This window comes from Poecile atricapillus, chromosome W (genome assembly GCF_030490865.1).
Source record: "Poecile atricapillus isolate bPoeAtr1 chromosome W, bPoeAtr1.hap1, whole genome shotgun sequence".
Lineage (NCBI taxonomy): Eukaryota > Metazoa > Chordata > Aves > Passeriformes > Paridae > Poecile > Poecile atricapillus.
Genome location: NC_081288.1, coordinates 8,601,350 through 8,626,257, shown reverse-complemented (window position 1 = coordinate 8,626,257; position 24,908 = coordinate 8,601,350). Strand labels below are relative to the sequence as shown.

The 24,908-nt window shown below is 37.7% G+C and overlaps 1 protein-coding gene across 4 annotated transcripts in view; it reads right to left on the bottom strand.

Annotated features, from left to right (window-relative positions):
* The window catches only part of LOC131592053 (semaphorin-3D), a 134,991-nt gene that overhangs the window by 87,282 nt on the left and 22,801 nt on the right, over window positions 1-24,908 (bottom strand). For all 4 annotated transcript variants that reach the window (XM_058863308.1, XM_058863307.1, XM_058863309.1 and 1 more), the window contains exon 2: window positions 6,441-6,631. In XM_058863308.1, coding sequence (XP_058719291.1) covers window positions 6,441-6,555 — 115 coding nt within the window. In that variant the 5' untranslated portion in view covers window positions 6,556-6,631. The remainder of the gene's footprint in view (window positions 1-6,440; window positions 6,632-24,908) is intronic.

The following is a 24,908-nucleotide window of genomic DNA, read 5'->3' as shown; positions in this document are numbered from 1 at the left end:
ATCCAGGTAGTAAAAGAATTAAAAACTTTAAAAAAAGCTGTAAGAGTTCATAGTGTCAGGTTTCAGTCCAGCAGCAGCAGTAACTGAGCAGCTCTGCTTTCTTTTCCTCCCTCCCCCCCTCCCCCCCCTTTCATCCTCTAAGGCCTTATCCAGCCGAGGGAGAGGTGGGGGGGAAAGAGGAGGATACGACAGGGCCTTGTTACCTTCTCAAAAGCCAGAAACAAAAGAGGACAAGAGACCTCTGACTGTACATCTTCAGGGGGTGGTCACAGGTTGAATTCACTTTTTAATGGTCAGACCTGCTGTCAATTTTAGAAATGACTGATAATTGGTCAGGAGAAAAAACTCCCATCAGCCACCAGCAGTTTCAACTTCCTTAGCTCTCAAAACCACCTTAAAGGTAAAGCCACCCCATGACACAGATTTAGTGAGAAATTTTTCTGAAAGAAATCCAGGTTGCTTGGATGATACACAGGAAAGTTTACTACCATCCTAAAAAGGCCAAATAAGTTAAGTACAAAATATCAGTGTGTTCAATAGCCTCTTAGCTCTCAAATTTTATGGTTCAACACCATGGAAAATTCTGGTTTAGCCAAGATTTTGTTCAGAAAGTAGAATGTCTGTTTTTTTCAAATTTGTGCACAGATGTACCTCTGTCATTCCCTCCATCTTCAAAACTGTCTCCCTTAAATAGAGTTAGCCAATCTCTCTGACTGATAGAGGAACTTCTGTCTCTTTCTGCTCTTTGTGTATTTGTCTCCAAAGGACTGTGAGTACAGGAGAGATTATACTCCTCAGCCCTTCTTTGGGGAACTCATCTATAAATGAAACTGCAGAAATGGGGATGGAGGAAAGTGAAACAGGATGTGACTTGAGTACCTGCATAGTGATCACAGATGTCCACTGCTAGACAGACACTGATGTCAGGCAGATCATGCCCTCCCATCAGTGTGTAGGAGAATAATGTTGGGATTTCTGAAATTCTTCTGAATTGCATTTGCTTACCAGATGTTATTAGTAAAAGCAGTTAAAGAAAGAGTTTTGAACTCTCTTCTGAGCTGATGCCACTTATCATGTATCTTCCCTGCCTTCTTCTAGGGAACCTGTTTTTGATGTTGTCCCATCCTTCTTTTTACAAGGGAGCAAAAATTCTTTGCCAAGTATCACCCTTTCAGTTTTGTTTCCTCTCATCTTCCAAGATTTAATGAAGTGAACATTCAGCAGAGTAGTTTTGTATCTTTTGAACACAATTCTTTTATCCAATTGAGGCCCTTCTATGACCATGAAAAAACAAAAACTGTTGTGAGCTACAGTTTACACTTAAGGGGTTGATATGGGTCAGTTCTCCAAGGTTATTCTTAGTTCAACTGCTATGTAAACTGTTGATGTCAGTGACTGGAGGCTGCTCTCCAGGACATTATATATATGATAATTATATGACAGAAAATGCAACATATAGTTGGATCTGACCTTCAAGTTCACTAGTTTAAAAATGGAAAAAAAAAACGTCTGTAAGAAATTTGCTGGTTTTCCCAATATTAAATGCCTTCACATTTATATTTAGTTTACTGTATATGCAAGAGACTTTCCTTGCTTGGTCACCAGTGGCCATCCATCGTCAAGCTCGGGTATATTTTAAGTCTCAATGATCACTGCCTCCAGAAAGCATTTTTGAGACAAAACAGGCAAAATCTTTTGTGTAACTATACAACCATCCAGTACTAGGATCTTCACTCTCACATAAACACTTCATGTTTTTCTGCCAAGGAATCTGAGATAGATTTTTCTGAGAAATAACAAATCATCAAAAATTAAATAACAAACAAGGGGAAAACACCACTTCCTCACTCAGGACATTTTCCTTGATTTTCGTAAGCATTCAGGTTTACAGCTGCTGCCACTACCACAAGAGCAGGTTTTTTTTTTCTGGTTTTACTTTCTCTTTACACAGCACAGCTGCAAAATGCAAACTCATTTCTAGGCTCTCTTCTACATCACCAGTTTACCACATTCCAACCAGTCATAGTTGTGCAACACCCCATCAGGGTACTGGGATTACTGCAGTGTCACAGACAGTTTAAGTGAGGCTCAAGGAGCTGTACAATTTTAACTATGTTTTATATGTATAATTAAATGATGAATGACATGGAAATAAGCCAGCTGTATTGAAACTCAACAAACTAACTGGTCTGATGCAACAGTTAAACATCTCATCAGTTATAAAATTAAACAGGTTTAAAGCAAAAACAATATAGGGAACAGAATGCCTGACATTGTAAAGCAGCATGTTCAAAGGACCATTTTTGAACATTAAACAAGTGTACTCATCCAGTCAGAATCTCAAAAGAATTCCTGGCACCAAAATATTCTCTGTTTGCTTTTTCACCATGTTTACAGAATGGATCACTCTTAGGGGGAAGAAAATCCTGTGTGCAAAGCACTGCATGAACCTAAACAATCCTTAAAATGTGGCTAATTTCCATGTAGAGCTGATGATTTAGCACTGTCATCCTTCAGCAGAGGAGAAAGAACTGCCTGTCTTTAGTTTACTTATGTAAGATGAAAAAAGTGAAGAGTGTGAATTTGATCTTGCTTCAATTTACTTCAGTGGCCAGACTCTTGCCATGACTCCAGTGGGAGTGAAACTGCATCTAAATTCATTCAATGTGGAGAAAAACAAATCAGCTGAGAATAATGCCCTTGTTTATTAGATTTAAATTACTACTACAGTTGTTTTTAACAGTGCTAAGTAAATCCTGTTTTAAAAGACAAAGGTTGCCTTCAGTCGTGCTTTTTCCCATGTACTGTGTCACAATGCAGGATTCCTGGTCCTCTGACCAAGTCCCTGCTGTTCACAGCAAGCATGGCTTGCTCTGGGCCATGGCCACATTCCCACATGGGAATGATATATGTTTGTGGATGTCACTGATGACAGCATCAAAGTCTGGGCTGGGGCATACCCCTGAGCCAATAAACCAGGTTGCACACTTTTGTAAAATGAATGCATTCATTGAGAACAAAGACTACACTTACTAAGATGTCCATGAAAAGCAGCAAAGTAAATCAAATCAGTAGGGTTAAATTTGCAATTATGAATCTGCAATTCTGCAGGGAAATTTTAGGATACACACAAATTGAAAAAAGTTTGGGTTTTTTTTTCCTTTTCCTTAGAAGGCAAACAACCTTCTGGTTTGACTATTCTCTACCCTATAAAGTAGAACCTAGAGAAACACGTAGAAAATATGTTTGGAAGAACCGCTCAATAAAAAACATTATTACTCAGAAGATAGAAACGAGACTGTCTACACTGTATGAATTAAACATATATGAATTAGGACACAGAGCCTTCCATCCTTTAGTAACAAAACTGATGCTGTCCTGAAAATGACATTAATGAATGAGACTAGTATATGAAAACTTTCTGCATTTTCTCTAGAGCTTGAGGAGTTCTAGAGATTGTATGAAGGTCACAGGTTATCTCCAGCTGCATGAAAATGAGTGATAAATACAGTTTCTCTTAGATTGAAAGCAGTGCTAGACAAAGAGTATTAAAATATGGAATATTACTCAAAAATCATCCCTTCATTTTATAAAGATGGAAATCTTTTATTAGAAGACAGTTTGTTACCTCCTCCATATACTAAAGCTATAACATAACCATAAAAGCACCTCAAACTTGTAGGAGTATCTCAGATACACAGATTAAGTAAGATCTATGCAGTGAGAGCACCCTAAAAGCATCACAAGAACAGTGACAATTTCTGGGATAGTAATGACATGAACCAATATCTAAAAGTCAAGTCAAGTGAAGAAGATAATTTTTCAACTAATGGATCTAGGAAAATGTGGGAATAAAGGATGACATGTATGATTAAAGCTCATAGTGTATTATATTAACACAGGTGCATAATGTATGACTTTGATTCTGTATTACAACATATTTCAACTGAATTGTGTGTAGTTTTAGTTTTATACATGCATGATTTTTTAGAATATTTTTTAGAATTTGTAGAATTTTTTTAGAATTTACAATTTTTTTATATTTTTAGACTCGGGCAAACAATAAAGGAAATCCATTGTGTAACATTGCATTGATCCTCATATTACCCACTTGAATATCTCAACATTTCCAGCACAAATTCCCACTTCTTAAGATGAAAACCCAAAGACGATGAAAACCTATAATGGCCATTAAGAGAAGGTCTAAAATTTTAATTGCTGTCTGAACACAAAAAAGAGCTGTGACATGCTGTGGTTTATTGAGGCACTCCCACAGTTATAGACACATCTTTAACTACCCCACCCTCTCCCTCTTCCCCCATCCACCACTGACTGATGCAGCTGGGAGATTCAGTAACTGCAGAGCAAAAGCCTGTTTACTTTCAGCTCTCCTGCCCCAGCAAATGCCTAGCTCTTCTGGGAAGATGGACCTATGCCATAAACACAGTGCACCAAGAAGGGAATGAAACCTTCCTTCCAAAGACGTGTGTGACCAGGTTTTTGGAACTGCCTGATGTGGCCAGTTTTCATCTGTTTTCCATAAAGAAGGGCAAGAACCATGTATTCTCCTCCTCATGACATTTCAAGTCTTAATTCCAAAGAACAGAGATGCCAGGACTTGTCAGTGACATGACTAACAATTTTATGAGAACTGGCAAGATAGTTCATGTCTCCTACATCTTACTCACACAAACCTTGGAATTATTTTGTCTGAAACACTTGGGGGAAGGAAAGAAGACTTAATTCTGACAACTTTATTAAATATTCAGTACATCTGACATCCTCTTATCAACAACAAAAATACAGTTTAATTATGATAAGCCATATTGGAGTCATTTATAATACGTAAGTGTGAAAAAACAGCAGTAATTTTTTTCTTGTTCCATGTGGAAAAATACACACCACCTTCCATCCCCCCAAAAAAGTAAGAAAAGGCACAATAAATTCTCATAATTCTCTTGCTTCTGGCTTTTCAGTTCTATCACAGCTCTCCAAATTAAGATTTATGTGCTATTTTGCATCAGTATCAGTTGTTGATTTTCCCCCCTACAGGGATATAGGTGGATAAGTTTGGACAGGAAACAGTATCCCTCAAGCCAAACTGAAAGGTTTATAAAGTTGCTAATAAAAGTTTGGGTCAGGGTTTAAATATCAATCATCTGCTCATTGTCTTTTTAAACGAGCTCAGGCATTTTCCCAACCACTCCCAGCAGGTCTCTGCCACTATTTTAGACTAAGATTTTAGCCTTTTTTTTTTCCCTGTGTTGACCTCAATAATTTTTCTTTCTCCCCCTCTTTACCTGCCAAATGCATCCATCAGGATTTTGCCAAAGGCTATCTGCTTTTGAAGTTGAGAGAAATTCACTAATCGTGAGTGTCAAATCCACAATAAATGCCATTGCCATATGGTATATGCTGCTTTTGGGAATTATCTCAAAAGGCTAGCTGTGAGAAGGCTGGCTGTATGTTAGGAAGGTTTTACTGCTAACTTTCATAACTCATGTCAGGTCTTTTCAGTTTCTGTATTCATTGGCTACAGTGAGTGCAACTGTTTCCTGAATTTATAAAAATGTTGTCAAGATCCCTTGATCTTGCTTCCTCCGTCTCTCTTACACAAACACATCCAAGCACATCTATACACACTGGAATAGCATGCACAGTGGCATGCAAATCTAGCAAAAGAGAAGCTTGTAAATAAATAGCATGTCATTCTGCTTACTCAATAAATTCCTCTGGGTGTTAAAATCATGATAAACATATCATAAGCCCCGATGAAGGCTTTACAGCCTGTCCCATCACACCATCCTGAGTGCAATTCTGCAACGTATAGGAAGACATGAAGTTTGAAAAATGGAGCAGAAATAGCTCCCATAAGGGAAGGGTGCTGACAGTTGAAACATAACTAACTGGAGAGTATTTCTTTTAGCTGAAGAAGACAGCATCAGTGACACATCTCTGTGCCTGTGGAGGCATACTGTACATTCAAAGCAACAAGAAATCTACCTCCTTTAAAAAACTGTCCATTAGTACATAAATATATCTGTGTTGAAATCCCTCAGATGGTGCCATTCTCAGCAAGAACTACACACAAGACTAAGAAATTCCACAGAGAAACACACTCTTGTGATCCAAAGAGGCAAGGAGAAAGAAAACCACATATGAAGAATTTAACATTCCAACGTAGTGATAGAAAAAGAATTACAAAAATAAAATAAAACACAAACAAATAAACAAAATAAAATAATAATAAAAAAACCAACACAACAAAAAAACCCCACAATTTAATACTGTCCCTAGGCAGAATTCATTCGTCCTTAAGGTTTCTATTATGTATTTCTGGGACAGTGTTTTGCTTTCCTGGTAAGTAATACAAATGAACTGCTGGCAACATCACATCAAAACAAAAGGGACAGAATCAGAAAAAATACTGAAAAGTTTACCTTTATAGGAAAGCTTCAGTCTTGGGATATTTTGTTTTGATGTTCCAGTGACTGGAAGGAACAGCATTACTAAAGACATCAGGCTGCAGGCATGTGGCACTTGCAAAGCTCTCATTCTGCTCTCTTCTTCTGTATCTTCTTTTGCACGATGGTGAAATATTGCCCCACTTTTCAAACAACCCAACTTTTATCTGGAAGAAAAAAAGGAAAACATCTGTGAACCTGCATTACTGCATAAATAATAACTCTGTAAGCAAGCCAAACCTATCTTTAAAGTGCAGCTCATTTAATTTCTTTGCTACAAAACTATTTTTTCCTCTTGTACAAGTAAAAATGTTTTGTTTCTTTAATATTAAATTTACACATTTTGACATTGGAAAAATATGTAAACTTTTCAAACACCAGTGGGTAGCATAGCTAAAGTTTAAGTATGAATTAATGAAGTATCCACAAAAAGAACATTTGCCATTCAAAAGTGACCATGCAACTTGTTAGTTCATACCAGTCCACTGGATATCTTAATGTTTTGTAACTCTTTTTATCTCAGTACAACAGCTATTTTATGTTTATGCTATGACTAGAATGAACTGTCTCAGATGCCATGGGGATACAAGCAGAGTTAACAATGAGCACATACCCATCAAAACTTTCATAAATAAACCAAGAAAATTGGATAGAACAAGCAGTTATGTTTAGTTTTAATAAGAAAAAAAAGTCAATGAGGATGATGGATTTAAAAGCATTTTCAGTATGATATTTCCAGCAGAATAACTGCCTCAACTCATCCACCAAAATGTCCTATAAACTTTAATGAGTGTTTCAGGCTGGGGTCAATAGGCTGATATGAGATTTTGTTAGCAAACTGTGCAACTAAGCCAGCTTTGCAGCACTTTTCACTTAATAAGTGTCATTCATGTTCCATAAATCTTGAAGTGTTTTACAAATGAAAGCAATTATCACTGTCCTTATTTTCCCTATGCAAAAACAGAACCATAAAGCTCCAGTGAACCTACTTCCTCAAGGTCACACAGCTAGCAAAGTAGTTGAAAAGAAAACAGCAACAGCAATCTTGGTGTCCTTTGTACCCAACTATCAAGGATCTCTTTTGCCCAATAACTACACTTTTTCACATGAAATTATTTGAAATGGCATCTTGAGTTCTGAAGGCAAAACTTGATGGTAAATGAATCACAGAGATCAGAGTATGAAAATATTTGTAAGATCAAATCCTTCCTCCTGCAAGTGCATGATGCTAGAGGTCAAGGGAGATGGCTGGTGAAATGACAAATATCAGTGTTTGAGTAATGCTGTAAAACCAAGGAGTAAAAAGTGTTATGGTTAGTCGAGAGATTAATGGCTCATGACTTGCCATGAAAATTCTTTTCTGAAAGGTACTGAAACTGCCTGATTGAAAGAGCAATCCTAGTGCCTACATCAGCCAGCATTTGCACAGACATCAAAGAAGAGGTTCCTTACGAGCCCATGAGAAATGCAGTGCAGCTTGTGGCCACTGGCTCAGGCAAGTCTGTGAGCTAAAGCAGCACCCAGAACCAATTCAGCACCTCCTGATGCAGGCAGTTCATCTTTCCTGGCATGAAAGGATGGAAACAGTTCTCTCTGAAAGAGGAAATCTCTCTCAGATGAAACTTGTGCTTTCTGAGCCTCCAGACCTTCTTTCAATAGTAAAAGACAGGGAAGTGTGCAAGAAGAGCACAATGGTGAAAGATGAAAGAGGGGAACAATTTGTAAAATGCCCAAAGCGTAGCTCCTATTGCCAAACACCGAGCTTCTTTCTTCTCAGTCCTCTCTTCAACACCCACATTCAGTTTCTGAATGTACTACTCCTGGCCATGTGTGAGTACATGTTCATGAGATGACATGGAGAGAAAAGAGACAAATGTTAAATGCCTGTTTCATCTTTCCCTTCCCTTTATTACAATATGAGATCCTAAGAGAAGACCCTTACTTCTGTGCCAACACGTCTGAGGGTGCACCACAATGGACAGATGTGGATTAGACTATCCCAGGGTTAAATTGTCTTTGAGAAATTTATTTAGGGGGAAGAAGGGGAAAAGAAGGGGAGGTGAGGAGGGGGAAGAATATATCAAGATGAGACATCAGCCCTGTTCATCTTCAGCAGGATGATAGTGACAAACCTTACTTCAAAAAGAAGCAATTAAGAGGGAGCCCGTCCCACTGCAAGTATGTTGAGAAGTCATGGCCCGAAGGTCTGGGCCCCAGCCAACAGGGAATTCACCAAAGGATTTGGGGCTCACTTTTTAGAGGCAAGTTACTGTGAAGAATCAAGACTAAATTTGACTAAAAAAACCAGTTGTGTCAATACACTGTCATTTGCAGAACTGATTGAGAATCAGCACCAAACTTGGGCCTTTGTCCATAGCTCACAACATCACTTTTTCACTTATGCTTTTTTTTGCTAATGGGAACCTTCCTCTTTTTTAATTTTTTTCTTTTTTGTTGGAGTTTTTTTCCCATTTCCCTTTTATTTGAATAATGTCTGTGAAAAACCATTTGCTTTCACAAGGCGGTTAGTTTACACTGGAGGCAGCTGCTCTGTGAGCTCGAGCCAACCCTGTCCTGTCTTTAGATTCATTGCAATCTGGCCAGATTGTCACATATATTTTTAGTTTATGATGATCCTCTAATACAATTCCAGCTTCCACACAGAGTCCTTCCAACAGTCTAGCTCAGGTTAATGAACTTCAGGCCAACTAACTTGACATTAATCTTCAGAGAATATCCTTCCTCTCTGTAACATATGCAATGTCAATCAGTGTCCTGTGCTGAAAAGACCCACAGTCACACTGATCAGAATAAAGCAGTCCCATAAGCAGAAATAAAACATAAAACCCAAAAGCAAATTTGACTCCCGCATTCTTTCTTCCACTCAAAAGTAACAAGAATTTGGTCAGAGAAAAAAATTACTGGTTTGTTTAGTCCTTTGATACTTCAGCTAAGGACCAACACATTCTAAAACTTCCTCACTATGAACAGATCCAAAATAAATGAGGAAAAAGAGTCTGAAAAGAAAAATGCTGAGGCTAAAGCTGCTTTCCCACCTTGGCTTCAGCTAGGAAATAGCACTGCACTGTGTTAATTATCACCTGCAGGACCGAGCAGGGAAGGAAGCCATGCATACACCTCGCTGAAACAGGGGCATTTCCAGTGGAATAAAGGAGCTTTTATTTGCCCCATGTAGGGGCGGGAGGCACAAGGCTGAGGAGGGGCTGAACAGCCTGGCTCCATCCTGCTAGGACCTCCCAGCGGGGCCCATAAATTCGGAATGGGCTGTGGGTTACACTGCCAAAAGACAGAAAGTTGAACTGCTGGTGCCCTGCCATCCTGACTGGCACATGCGTGATGTCCCATCCCTGAAACGAGGTGTCACCTCCCTGCAATCGGTCACATTTAGTGGAGCCCATAAAAAAGATTACTCCGAAGCTACTGTCTGAAACAAGAAAACCTGGAGCCAATTTACTAAACATAATTTATTCCAGGCCCTTTGTGGCAATAAACAGAGCTCTTCAGCCTTCTCAAACACACAGACAGTAAGGAGCTCTGTGCTTATGGGAGCTTTTGCAGATCCTTCAGCTCAAACCTATCTAAATGCAAAATCTTGCATGCACAAATACTGAGTAGTTTCCGACTTCTCCTGGCGTCACAAAGTCCAGAGCTGAAACGACTGTGACCCATCCGCAAACACACTTTTTAAACTGTATTCATGAAACTCTCAGTTAATTCTGTTAAAAAAGCCTTTATGGAATTGGAGGAGAATTCAAAACCTGCTTCCAGCACTAGTTTTCCAAGGTCATTTTAAAATTCAGCATTTTATATTCCAATAAAGAGTTATGGCTTGGTTTTAGTGAATCTAATAGCAATGCTGCAAATTGTGACAACTGAAAATATAGACCAACCTAGTCACTATAAGCTTATAAATTCATTATAAACCTAATGAGTAAGTTGCCTAGGCCATGTAGCCTCAATATGTAATTTCCTATTACTGATGTGAGAGTTTTTCTTTCTTCTTCTCATCTATCCTTGTTTGAGATCTTGGGGTTTTATTTTATTTTGGTCTATGGAGTCAGAAAAGAGCAAAAGATGTCAACTCATGCAACAAAATAGCATGAGTGGCCTGTCAGACAGACATATTGCTTTAAAAGATTTGAAATTATTCAGCTACAAGAAGAAGCAAAAATTTCCCCATCTACAATTCAAATTTCTGGAAAGGTACATTATCTCATTATCATCTCTTTATTAAGAATATGTACTTTATCTATATGCACACAAATTTAAAGCACGTTACTTTATGTATACAGATATATGCGTCCAATGCTTTATGTAGATGTCTCACCTTGAAATTACACAAATTCCAAAAGAAAAATTACTGTGCTTGTCTACTGTGTGGTTCAAAAACTATTATAATTATGAACTGGATATTGACTTGTCTTTGTTAATAAGAGGGAAAACTGTAAGCATACATGACTCAGATTATTAAATTAGAAAATCAAATGGACTAAAAATAAAATTATATCTTTAGACTTACTTATTTCTGCAATAACAAAGATGACATTTATGCAGAGCACAATGAAACTATGTTCTTGTACCCCTTAGATAGATGGTCTGTTTATTATTTGGCAAAAGACGCTTTTCTCTTCATTGTGAAATCTCAGTTAAAGCTAACTCCATCCAAGAACTGGTAAACAGTATTATTCCTCACTATTCTTCTACTTTTTAAGTAGGTTTTGTGTTATTTATAGTCCAGAAAATGTTCTCTTTCAGGATTGAGAAAAATACTACTTTTTACACCAACCCCAGATCAGCATTACCTCACTTTACAACACTAGGAGACATTAATTAATAAAAGGACAATAGTACAATAAAAAAAAAAGAAAAAAAAGTGAGCCTACAGTAAGTGATTTTTTTTTTTTTCATTTTGTTTTGTTTAAATCACTGGGTTTAGAGTACCTGGTTTAGATGAGGTTTTGCCATAGAGCAGTCTTTGCTATTATTAAATATCCAAATGATTAGCAAAGACTCATAAGAAACATAACCCAGCTTACAATGAGTTTTACAAAACTTTAGAGACTTTAACTTTTACTGAGCTCTTCACAGGATTTACCCACTATCCATTCAACACCAATGACTTGGCAGGAAAAATCACTGCTCTGATTCCCACTTGAGAAGAGCCAAATAGAGCAAAGAAAAATGAAGGGTCTGAGAGACAATGAGGATGCAACTGAAGGAAAAAAGAGTCAGCAAAAAATCTGGTTTTATTGCAGAGAACCATCTGATCATAAATAAAGCTGTCCAATAGAGAGAGAAAATACATTGGAGGATTACACTGGATTTTTTTGATGGGATAAAGTCAAGCTCAAGTAAAAATGGTTACTTAAGGAAGTGAAACATGAGAGAAGAAGAAGGAAGGAACTCCCTTATTTTGTTCACTTTTTCATACTTTTCAGCATCTTTCTGAAGGGAATCTTCTGGTGGAAGCATTTCTAACAGGCATGTAATCTGTTTGGAGATAAACACTGGTAGAAATGGTAGAAACTTTACAGAATGATCTGTGTCATATTGCTCTGAAGAGCTTATCTGACCCTGAAATTTACTGTTGGGCACCTAAAATTATACACATAGGAAATGATCACTTCATCCTTAAAAGATATCAGGATATTTTTCAGGTCAATGTCAGTGAGGTCAGGATTACACCCAGAGATTTCACACAGACACAGAAGTAATCTTTTGAGAAAGTGGCAGAGAGAGAGCCATGCACACAGACATGTCATGTACCATTAGAAACGGTGATCTGAGAAATTTTATCTGCAGTCTTTTGGCCATGTAACACATAAATCCAAGACTGATGATAAAACAAATGCTAATCTCTGACCTTAATTATTTTTCACATATTTTATATATATTTTATAGTATACTTTGTTTCCTCAAAAAAACAAATAAGCAATAAAAAAACCCCAGACTTACAGTTTTTTACATTCTACAGACTGTTTCTCAAACACAGTATCTATTGTTCAAGAAAAAGGATGGGATGGAAAGTAACTTGTCATCTGATAATGATATTGCCAAGAGGAGGTAGGCACCTAAATAAAATATCCCACCAGTCAGATGTGCAGCTGGGATCTTTGCACAGAAATATCAACATGCCTTTCACTCTAAAGTTAGAAGAATATGTATCTCTTAAGGATTCTTTTTCCTCTTGTTTCTTCATGTTTTCTTTTGGGGAAAGAATAATGACTTCAGGTATTATGTCCATAATAACAGTTTTCCACAGGCCCTTTATTTAGAAGGACATGAGAATGCCCTACAAGTCTGATCATAAAAAACAAACAAACAAAAAAACAAAAAAACCAAACCAAAGCAAAAAAAACCCCAAAACAAATTCCACAAACAAACACAAGCCAAAGAAGAAAGCAGTGTGTAAGGCACGATTTAGCAACACATAAGAATCAAAAGGAGCCCTAAGCCAAACCTCAATGTTACATTATTTTAAGTACAGCATGTTTCCCCGGCAGACCAAAAAAACCACTAACGCTATGAAAAGTGATTCTAAGATGAGCTTTGTAACTTTGGTATCCAAGAAAAGAAAAAGGCAGTAGCATGAAAATTCCTAGAGACATTAATGAAAAGGTAGACTAGATGGAAACCACTCTCTGCCAAGTACTGTGACGTCTGAAAGGTTTCAAAGAGAAACAGAGAATTTTCCTCTAAAATGTCTGTCACCACCTGCAGCACTTGGGGTGGTTTGGCTCAGCTCTGAGTGAAGGAGACAGGGAGACAACACTTGCAGGAAGCTTTGCCTGTGGAACAGCCTTGGTCTGCTCTTGAGAAAATACTGGGAAGCCAGAAAAATGTCATGATGGCCATCAGAGAAAATAACTTCTCATTTTGAGGAGACCTGCCTGAGCATTTAAACTCTAGAAGATTGCATTTGCCCTGCTGCAGCCTGAATTAACCCCAGGCAGCACTGTCAAGACACGTAAACCACTGACCCTGCAACCACCATTCTTCTGCTGGAAGAAACATAAACCTCCATTGGCCAACACAAAGGAAGGATTTCAGTCTCTTTTTCACCTCCAGGAATTCTTGCCAGTGTTTTGCTACGGAAAAACTGTTCTCTGTTATTTCCTTTCATAGGAGACTTTCCAACATATGCAGGAGTGAAGCATCAGTCCAGTAGCAGGGACCCAAAGTCTGAACTGGCTGGTATTTCTGGGTGTTACCAGGAACTACTGGCAATGGGGCATTCTACAGATTAATTACTTGAACTTGCCCTACCGTGACCTTTGTATGTTTGTGAAAAACCCAGCTTGATGGGAAGATAGTGCAGCACTCTGGTGAAATCTGTGATGTATCAAATCCAGACTTACTGCACCGCACAACACAGCAGCCAGGTGGGTAACAGCACATACCCTGAAAGGGTACAGCCAGCATCTGCATGGATAGCTCCAGAGATGAGAGAAGGTGGGGTTCTTGTGTCCTTGATCCAAGCAATCCAGCTCCTAGTGCTCCATTAACTGCACACTATACAGCAATGTATTACACATTTCACCCTTACATACATCTGAGGCACCACCAGCCAGCCAACTCTGTGTGCAGGCACAACCTGCACATCATTCACACAATCACAACCCAGCAGACCCTACTAAATCAAAAACTCAACCAAAACAAGCAGGAAGAAATAAATAAACAAATATTTACATATACATAAATATTTAAAATCTTAATTTCATTTCACAGCCAATGCTTTACTGTGCTAAAATTTGTAGCTAGATTATCTGATGTAAGCATTAATATATTGCAAAACAGTTTGTAATTTTCTTTAAATGCTTGCAGGCGCTCACAGATTCCCCAGCTGTATCTAAAGTCCATGAGACTCTCAGATAAAAACAGAATGTTACAAATGCACGTAAATGTTAAGTAGAGGCAACTGCATGTTGGCATCTTAATATAATTAAACCTTTTTTTATTATTATTTTTATCTTACAAATCCTGATGGGATGTTTCCTTAACTGCCAGTACTATTTCGTCAGCTGTGTAAAAGTCAAATCATAGTTTTCAAAATAATTCAGGCTAATACAGTTTAGCAATGGTTAAAAAATGTGTACTTCATATGGCAGCTGGGCTTTGATCAAATATGTTTGCTGTATATCCAATGGCATATTTTCCTACAATTCCTTTCATCAATGTAGGGCCTCATTATTTGCTGCACTGTCAGTGAACTCTGTACAGCACAGTCTGCAGGATTTAATGTATAAACTACACTATAGGGAAAGACATGCCGGAAGGATTTTAATTTACACTTCCAACAAATTGATTTAATAATTCATGACTATATGCTTGAAGTCTATTGGAGAAGGGTTTTTTTAATCCATTGTCCAACTAATTTTGGATCAACATTTTGTGCAGCCAAAATGTAAAGTGATACACATATGAACGTGTACACTGCAGAGCAGTGATCTCTGTTGGCCCATTAACCCAGATATTTTATTGTTAGGCTGAACACATTTGCTTTCTTCCTGTTTTTTTTTAACATTTGATTTCATTTAAATTTGGAGTATGTGTGACAGGGAATCAGCAGAGCCTCTATAACAAATCCCACTTGTGAGCTTACACAAATCACTGACTCAACACAGACCTATTCCTCTTGATGGGTTTCCCTCAGGTACTCATCAACACAGCATCTGAGCAGTTTAAAAGCTTTAATGCCTCTATTCTCTACCCTCTATCCTTGTCATTATGAATTAACTGGATTTATTTTAGTGCTACCGTAGGAGATGACACCCCTTGGATAAGATCACACTAGCAGTCAGGACCAGCACCCACATCCCTCTAGTCACACTGCCAACCTTCTCCACAGGGACAACCGACTTGTAACTCCTGCAGTGAGATCCATGACTCACATAACACTTCTTCCAGTGTTTTATTTGTGATTTAAGTGCTTGTGCAAACTGCAGAAAATTGCAAGCAATCACAGTTTCATTTTCTATAAAGAAGTTCACAGAGGAAATACACGCTGCCAGTGTGAGTTCAGACAGCAGGCTATCAAAGCTTTAACAGTCCTGTGTCCGCTGATCATGAATTTTACCATTTTCAAGGGTTACAACATGCTGCTATCAGACCCTCCAAGAACTTTCCATTTTGTGTCACAGCAGAAATTAATTCATATTTGGTGCAATAGTTGTTTTGCTGGTCTATTTTTAAGCTGCTTTGTGAAGGGTGCTATCATGACAGCTTCCTGGAATCTGAAACAGCCACACTGAAAAAGAAACTGAGAATTCAGGCATCACCTCCTCCATCACAGAAACACTTCCACTTTAGTTTAAAACCACAATAGCTTTCCTTTGTCTCGTGAGGACAAAGTGAGGACACAGTGTGCAAGGTGGAATCAGTATTTCACTGAAAAAAAGGAAAGATTTTTAGATGGTTAACCAGACAGTTTCCATAACCAGAAAACCAGTATTAGAAAGGTAGAATATAAAACACCACTTCTAATTTCCTTTTCCCCGGTAGTCATTTGTCCCCTAAGATGATGAAGCAATCTCAGTCTTGAGGGAGTTCATTCCCTTCAAGAATTGTCAACACTGGAACAGGAGCTCAGAGAAGTTGTGGGTTCTCTATCTTTGCAGACATTTGAAGCTTGACTGGACATAGCTCTAAGCAATCTGATCCAAAGCTGAAGTTATCCATCCTTTGAAATACAGACAAAACCATATGACTTCCTCATGTCTCCTCCAACCCTAATTTTTCTACTACTTCCTTTAGCAGTTAATGGACAAATGAATCACTGAACTGAACCACACACAGAAGGTCTTGTTCAACATCCAACACCCTTCCACTTAAACTTAGATGTCTGACAGCCATCAAATGACTTTGTCTACTCTAGTCATCTTACCTTCCCACTCTTCTGATAAGGGCAATGTCCACCTGATCTGTTTACAAACTAACTACTTTACTATTAAAATCTGACTGAAAACAGGATCACTTTTCTTTTATGAAACTGTCCAAAATCTGCAGCAATTCAAGAACTGATTCATAGACAGATAATAAACCCCTGTATCAAGAATAGCAATGTGTGCATTGGACAAGTGGAGTACACACAGCACAGGTGCAGGTTCTGCATTAGCTGTATAACTTAATTCAGCATCTCACAGCTTCCAGGTACTCTTTACCCACATGGTCCTGGTTTGCCCATCCCATGAAAACTAAGCATAGAACCAAATGTCAAAATTAACACAGTATGTGAAATAAGGCTTATTGCTGATGAGGCAAGAAGGGGATTTATTCTAGGATTCCTCCACTGTTTGAAGTTTGAAGAAGCTGGGTGAGAAGTGTCACTGGATGAACTGCAGACACCCAAACCATGTCAATGACTTCTGCTCACCCAGCACACAAGACCATCTGCGTGTTCCAGGCTGACCTCTCTTTTCCATGCAGATCAGCAACCCCTTCCTGTCACTCCATTATCTCCCAATGGCACCAGGAAGTGGAAGCCATTGCAGTTACCACATTAAATATTTCTCAATGTTGTGGGAAAAAAATGACTAGAAGGAATGTGGGCTCCATGCAGGCTTAGCTAGAAAAAGAGGTGTGGTGGAGAAGATTAAGTTGTGTTTCTATATCCACAGCTGAGCAGGTGGCAAAGACCCACCACAGGTGCTTGTCCCATAGAGGATTCCACTCCCTGGTAAAACAGCTACGCCTCAAAGAAACCAGGGCTTGAAGATATCCAGGACTCTTCCTGTCAGATGAGCCTTGTGTAAGTTTATGAAGCCTTGGGATCACCATGATTAACTACCTTCCTTAAGCCATTCCCCACCAGGCTTTAGTGCTTTTAAACCACTGACCCCTTGAATTAAAGAGGGAGATTTCTCTTTTCACAGCTGTGACTCAACACAGGAAGGAATTCAGAGACATCTGAAAACAAAGCCAGGCAGAATTTAAAACAAAATCCTTCAATGACAGATTTAGCAAGTGATGGGCACAGCTGGAACTTACAAATATAACTAAGCAAATGAACATGCATTATACAACAGCCTTACACAGACAGATCCTATGAAGGGCAACTTCCTCACAAGGAACTTCAAAAACCAAACTGCTATGAATAAATCATAAGAAAAATTAGATATTGTCTATTCAAAAGGAATCTGAGTCTTTGGGTCCTTCAGCAAACTAAATGGTAATCACCCCTAAAATGTGGTGTGTGACAACCAATTAAATACCTTAGGCCTTGATTTTTAGTTATTGTCTATTTAAACCACAATGCAAAATCAAAATCCTTATGCCTAGAGAATAATAAAACACTATTAAGATAGTTTCCAAAACTTATATAATAACTTATACAACACCTTTCATACATTCTACTTGAAATACAGTAACTACTACATACATCATTGAGTCATTGCAAGGGAAATGAATCCCTACTATTTCATCTGGGGAAGTGGGGAAGTTGATGCTAAATGTACTCAGTAGATATTCTAGGAGGAACTGAAGTGAAAAAAAGAGTGGAATTAGATACTAACAGCTAATTATCTGTGTCAGGATCTTAAACATGACATGCTTGTTTCCACTCAATCAAATGGGCTACATGACACAGTGTATCAGTTTTAAGAAGCAAGCACAAGATTGCAGATGAACTCTATAAATTGCAACAAATATCTTGAAGATAATCAAGCATGAGGAATAAACCTATTGACCACCTCCACACAGTACTGCAAAGCAAAACAACAATGAGTACTGCAAGTTCTGTTTCCCTTGTCTGCTCAGCTGGGGTATGTGACTTGCATTAATGGCACAGGGAATAATGTATTTGCACTCAGACCCTGGACTGACTGATGTCAAATGAAGTTCAACCATTCATATTAATGGGGATCAGCGTTTGTCTGAGGGAATGGAAGCCTCTCAGACCTCAGGGTCATGAATTGACAAGCTATCGAACATTTTCTCTGTAGTGCTGACCATCCTCCATCCCCAATGAGCTCAGCTGTCTAGACCCTTAGCCCCACTCCAGCTGCTTTGTGCTCCTCCTGAGGCACAGAAAGAGCTCATTACAGATTCTTTCTGTGTAATGTGCAATGTGGGCTGAGGTCTCACAACTCCCTTTCTAGGAAACGCAGAATAGTCACACGTCTCTGGACCCCAAGAAAAACACAGAGACATACATGCAAACTGTGAGTTTGTTATTCTGGAGATCTGTAATAGACTAAGCCAGATGGTGACAGAAGTGCCATTAATGCCAAAAAAAGAAAGAAAAAAGCCACTGAAAGTATCACCTCAAAAGAACAAAGATTACTAATAACTTGTACAAAGAAAATTATTGTTAAATTGCTATTGTCTCATGCCACTAATAAACTAGAACAACATAAAAAAAACAGTTTTTCTTACAGATGGACTTTCTGGAAAAATATCTTCTCACAGAACTTATTCTTAAATGGTTTCAGAGTATCTATAAGCATGTGGGTTGTAGTCATGCTAACGATCAGCAGGCAGTAACTTCAGACGGCTGATAAAAGTATGTAGCTGGTATTATCTGTCAAAACATTAAAATATGCAAGGAAAAACACTGCACCAGAGTTTTGGTTTTCTTAATATCAAGTAGAGCAATTTTGGAAGTAAGGACAATTTTAATTTTCACCATCATCATAAATCCTAATAACATTAAGAACAGCAATAATACCTATGATAACTGTAACTATTTTCCTAAACTCTTTTGGCAACAAAAATTCTGACAGATGCAAATTTAAATTTTATGGATGATAAGCAAGTCAGCTGTTTCTAGGGACTTTTACAAGTCCAGAACCCAGCTCTGGTAGTCAGGACATGCAGAGTGAATGAATTCAAAAAGCCCACTCAAACCCTGGCATCTCTGTTTCTTTAGAGGCACCTCAGCCACACTTGTTTTTCAGAAGTGCTTGTGTAAACATTCAAAACCACAAAACAATAAAAATATAAGAATCCAGCATGCAAGGCCAACCTCAACAAAAGATGAGACAAATGAAAAAACAAGATCAAAATAATGCCTTATGTGCATAATAAATTTCAGTATCATGAGTCATTAAACTGACTCATGAACTCTAACTTGACCATGCCTCTTTTAATTGTTCCACATAAGGATCCACTTTCTGAAAAAGTGTATCTTTTTCAGAAATGGTGCTACAGCTTGTTTTTTTGGTGTTTTTTTCTTTATCAATAGTGTATGTGTACTGTAGTGCAAGTTATGGAACTTAAATTTTGCTACAGGTTTAGAAAGAAGCATGTAGGATGTAGAAGACACACAGTTAGACCAGAAAATGTCTTCTATATGCACTTGGAGAATTAGCAGTAGAAATGACTACAAAAACAATGAAGATCTATTCCTCATAGTAATGTCAGGTGAAAAATAAAAGCTAAAAAGGCAAGGCTGCAAACCTGTGCAGTCAGTAACTGAGAAAGTAATCACATTTAATCTTCTTTCAGCATTAGTCTCTCGATTTTCTTTCCTTAGTAGTATGGATCTCGAAACATATTACTAATTTTCTAAATTTAAGCAGTTCTGGGTTTTCTCCACCTTCAACATTCATATCCTGTTCCAGAAAAATCCTCTCACACAACTCGTTACTTAAATAAGGCTATAAAAATGTTAGTAATGGCAAGACTGAAGGCTCATCCAGTCTAGTAGTCTCTCTTCAACAGTAAGAAGAATAATTATAGAACATTTATATATGACATTTCCTCACCCTTAGTGCTCCCCCTCTTCTCCATCTATTTTCAGCTCAGGAGATTTCCTAAGCCTATTGTGGCCTGTCTATTTTGTAACCCCCAAGTAGATATCACTTTCAAGTACTTGTCCAGCATCCCTCTGAGCCCTTGTAAAATTCTTGCATCTGCAACACCATCTGGCAAACAAGTTTATATGTCTGCTACCCAATGTGTGAAGAACCACCTCCAATACCAACAGTGCAATGTGATAATGTATTAATTTCCCCTCACACTGAAGCACCTTCATAATATTAGCCAGAAAGTATATCCCATTGGGCAATTAAAAAAAAGAAAATTCTGATTTAGTTGTGATGATCATCATTTTAAGATTAAGCTGCATTACACATGCTACCTCATTATTTTATTTTGTATAATTGTCTCATGGAGTGAGTGGAAAATTAAGTGAAAATTGGTCAAGAGAAAGTTAAGAAGGTGATAGTAGTCATCAGTTCTAATGAGTATTTGCTGCCAAAGAAAAAATATCTTGCTACGGTCACTGCACAAGATGAGATATAATATTTCACAACTAAATCTTTGGTGAGAATCCAGGACCAGCTTGGAACAAAGTAAGTTCAACTCAACAAAGTAAGTATTTGCTAAGGCTGGCAAATACATGGGCGGGGCAAAACCAGAGCTGAGATCAGAGAAAGACAAACCCTTCAGGTTTCACAGCCATCAGTGGCGCAGCACTGGCAGCAGAAGGGCTCCCACACATGAACTGGTGAATGGTAGGATGGAAAAGGCATCCCAGCACCCAGCAGTTGGGGAGATCTCTCACATCTTTCCTGGACAAGGCCCTTTGCCTCTCTCACACTGCATTAAAATTCAGTTTTAGTTTACTGAAATGTCCAGGTTTTCTCATATCCACAACTTTTACTCTAATAAAGGTGGCATGGGGGTAAAGGGTTTTACTTTGACACCAGTTGATAATGTATCTTTAAAATCTTCTGCTTTCATAATTACTGCATAAGAAATGTGCTTTAAGATTTATGCTACAAACTGACTATGAGGAAATAGAGTTATAAGCTCTATTAATCTTCATGCTTTAAGGTGTGAGTGATGTAAGAAATACCATCTTGCAATACAGAACAGTAAAATTGTGAAGATTTACGCCTTCCGTTGAAACATCTGGTCTTACCCACCCTTGGTGCCAGAATGGCAGCCTGGATGAGCTGCTTGTTTATTCCAGCCAGGCATTTCCCTGACTCATGGACTTTATGTTAAGACACGATGAACATCTCACTCCCACTGGAGAATTTTTACTCTCATGAAGTCAATAGGTCAGAAATTGAAATTTATAGCTCATGAAAGGGATTCCTTCTCTGAGTTTGTTAGATTCTAGTGCATCAGTAGACAAATATAAATAATTAGAACAATTGTACTTTATGTACTCCATACTTGTGCTTCATACAGGCATAGGCATTAATTTAATGACCTGTCAGAACACAACTTCTTTAGCAACAGAGTGAATCATGGGGGTAGGAAATATCCAAAAGGGTTACATCTCACAGAACTACAACAGTAAGCCCTATCAAAAAAGTTTCTTTCATTTCACAGCAACAACAAATGTTTCAATTCAGTATTAAAAACTTATTATTCCAGAGGAATTCCAGAGGATCAAATTAGTTATATTTACTTAGAATTCAGAATAATTCCATTCTTTTTATTATATCTATCAAAAGTCAAATTTCAAGTTAAGTTAGTATCTGCAGTGGATCATGATAATATAAAGGCATTTCTGCTACTGCCTGATGAGTTTCAGAATTGTTTCAAAAAATACACACATTCGGAAGTTTCATGACTTTATCAGAAACTAACATTGAAACAATGAGGAAAAGCATTACACTTCCTGAAAAAAAAAACCTCATTAGGTTTTAAAACAGAAAAGTTACACCACCTTTTTCAATTACAGCTACTTTTAAGATTTTCCAGAGGTAGCTACAGTTTGGCTTTGACCCTACTATTGCTAAGTGCCAGAAATACCAAATTATAGTAGGGAAAATATTGTGTGTGCACACATGTATGTGTTTGTCTACAGTCTGCATAAGTAATTGAAAAACATCCAACATATACACACAGCAAATCACATAATTAAAACTACTCTTGTGTAGAAGTAATTTGTCATTTAAGTACAAAATAATGGAAGGACAGCAGAGATTTCTCAGTACTAGAACACAATTCTTCATTTAATGAGTAATCCCTGGAGCATATGGGTGTTTACCTCACCCTGGGCAAGCTCAAGTGCATAGACAGACAATTACAGTGCTTCAGCTGATGTATGATAACTTGATCATGATGTTAAGCTGCTGTAATGCAGTGACACTCTTTCATGGCCTTACAGAGTGCATTTCTGTATTTTCTTCCATGCCAATATGACTTTTGTCTTTGGAAGATTAAATGGCTATAAGATGCATGCATGTTCAAAGATAGAATGCCTGAATGAACAAAGCCCTGGAAACTTAGAAAACTGGAACTTCTGTCTGCAGTCTCTCTGTGTATGGCAGGTACATTGTCTACATCCATTCTTCCTTCAAAAAAAATAAAATATTAGTAAATTTTAAAAAAAGCAGACAAGATTTTGCAATAGGAAAATCACAACACAGCTTGGTTGCACTGTGTCTTACATGAATAATGGCTGGACAGAAGACTTATTTACATGACCTACTGAATACAATTCAAAAAAAAAAATTTTAATATGTAGATACAGGCTGGAGATTAATAGTAAATGCTGGCAAATGGCTTCAGAATGGCTCCAAGTTTTGCCTTGGGAGAATGGCAAAAGGAGAAAATATATTGCTAAAGCCTCTCTTCCCACCACTTTTATACTGCTGCCTCTTGTCAGAGTGTAGGGTGCAAAATTCTGAGACTGGTATTTGGCAAAAGCACAGCTTAAATTATTTTTAAAAAAAAATAGGAGGAAAAAGAAAATCTAATGGAACAGCTTTGGTCAATCACAAACAGCTGTTGAACACCTTTAATGTCTTGACTCTTCACGAAATTTGTGAAAGCTGAAGACTACTTCAAACTATTAATTTTCTAGGCTTTTAGACACTGTATGAAAATCTTATTTTTCTATTCCATATTACTGGGCAATGAAAGTTAAAATACAGAGACATAAACTCTACTGCTTGGTAATATGGGAACTCTAGAATCTCAGAAATGCCCACACTTCTATATTTCTTTCCATGTATTTGATCGAAAATTTGGCTGTCAATGTAAAAGGAATTTTAAAGTGGTTCTAATGTTTGTCTATTCAAAGCAATCGAAAGATATAAAAGATGCATGATTCACAGAAAAGTAGCCCATGCACACTCAGATACAGACATACACATACAGATAGCTGTGCTTTGTTCCACAGAGACTCTTGTGATTCACAGCACCCAAGTATGAGTTTACAGGTCAATATGAACTTATTCCTAAATATTAAAAACATAATGCATTTAAGAACTTTTTTTTCTTTTTTTTTTTCCTATTTTTTTAAATGAAGCCAAAAGTAGCAATCAATGGTCATCTATGTTCTGGTTGGCATATTTCACACAAGAGACCCTTGATAATAAACCATGTCTGAAATATAAAAATTCTTTCAAATACTTATCTCTGTTTATGATAACTACAGCTGCACTCAAAATCTGCTGCCCTTGATATCACTTACATTCCCACAGGAATATAGATCTCCAGGTTTCAAAAAAAGTATTCGTTTCAGGGCTCTGGAGAAACACACAGAGTTTTTGTTTGATGCTGCCTAATAGTATTATTGGGTTAACATGATGAAAAAGACTTTCTTTTTTTTTTTCTTCCCCTGAAGCTTATCTAGTCTCACATTATTAATCTGAAAATAGGCCAAAAGAAAAAACAGGAAGAGAGATACAAGAAATTCAGAGCTCAAATATGGTCATTTGGGCCTTTGCAGATCTTCAATAGAAGTGATTTAGTCCAAAACATGGGAATATTGAAAAAGAAACATTATGAAGAGCAACTACTGAAGGCTGTTTCCTATCTGTTAGAGATCAAAGAGGATCAGAGCAAATATGAAATTGTCTTGTAGGTGAGGTAATAATGTACTTAATGATCCTGAAATGAAATGTTTAAATATCTGTATTTCTACCTTTTGTTTTAAAAAAATTGAATCCCATAAGTAATCCAATAATAATAATAGCAAAACTGTAACATAATTAAATTTAAAAACAAGATCTATTCCATCCTTGAATCAAAATTATTCATCACAGTAAAGTCCTCCTGTTCTTAAAACCTGGTGTCTACATTTATTTAATTTAATTCATAAGCCCCTGGTTATCACTGTAATTTTACTCATAGGTAGGTTATCTAACGTGCACTGCTATAGCTGTTTGAAGCGTATTTCCAAAACCAGAAAAGAGCTAAAACCCAGAGACACATCACCACCTCTTGCAGAAATGTCACTCATGCTATGAATAAAGCATAAGCTTAGAAAAATATCGTCACCCAGCAAACAAACAGCATTTGCTGAACCAAACCCATGTGTCTGGAGCTGTGCTCCCGAGCTAATTGGAGGCAGATTCTTGTGCCGTGCCACAGGACGCCGCAGCTGAGAAACCCCTCGAGCTGGTCATGGAGAGTTCAGCACGCTGAGCAAGGGCAATTGCCAAACTCTGGGGCAGGAGGCATGGCCAGAAATCCCAGAAAGCAGGCTAGGAAACAATGCTGTCATCTGTCACGAGC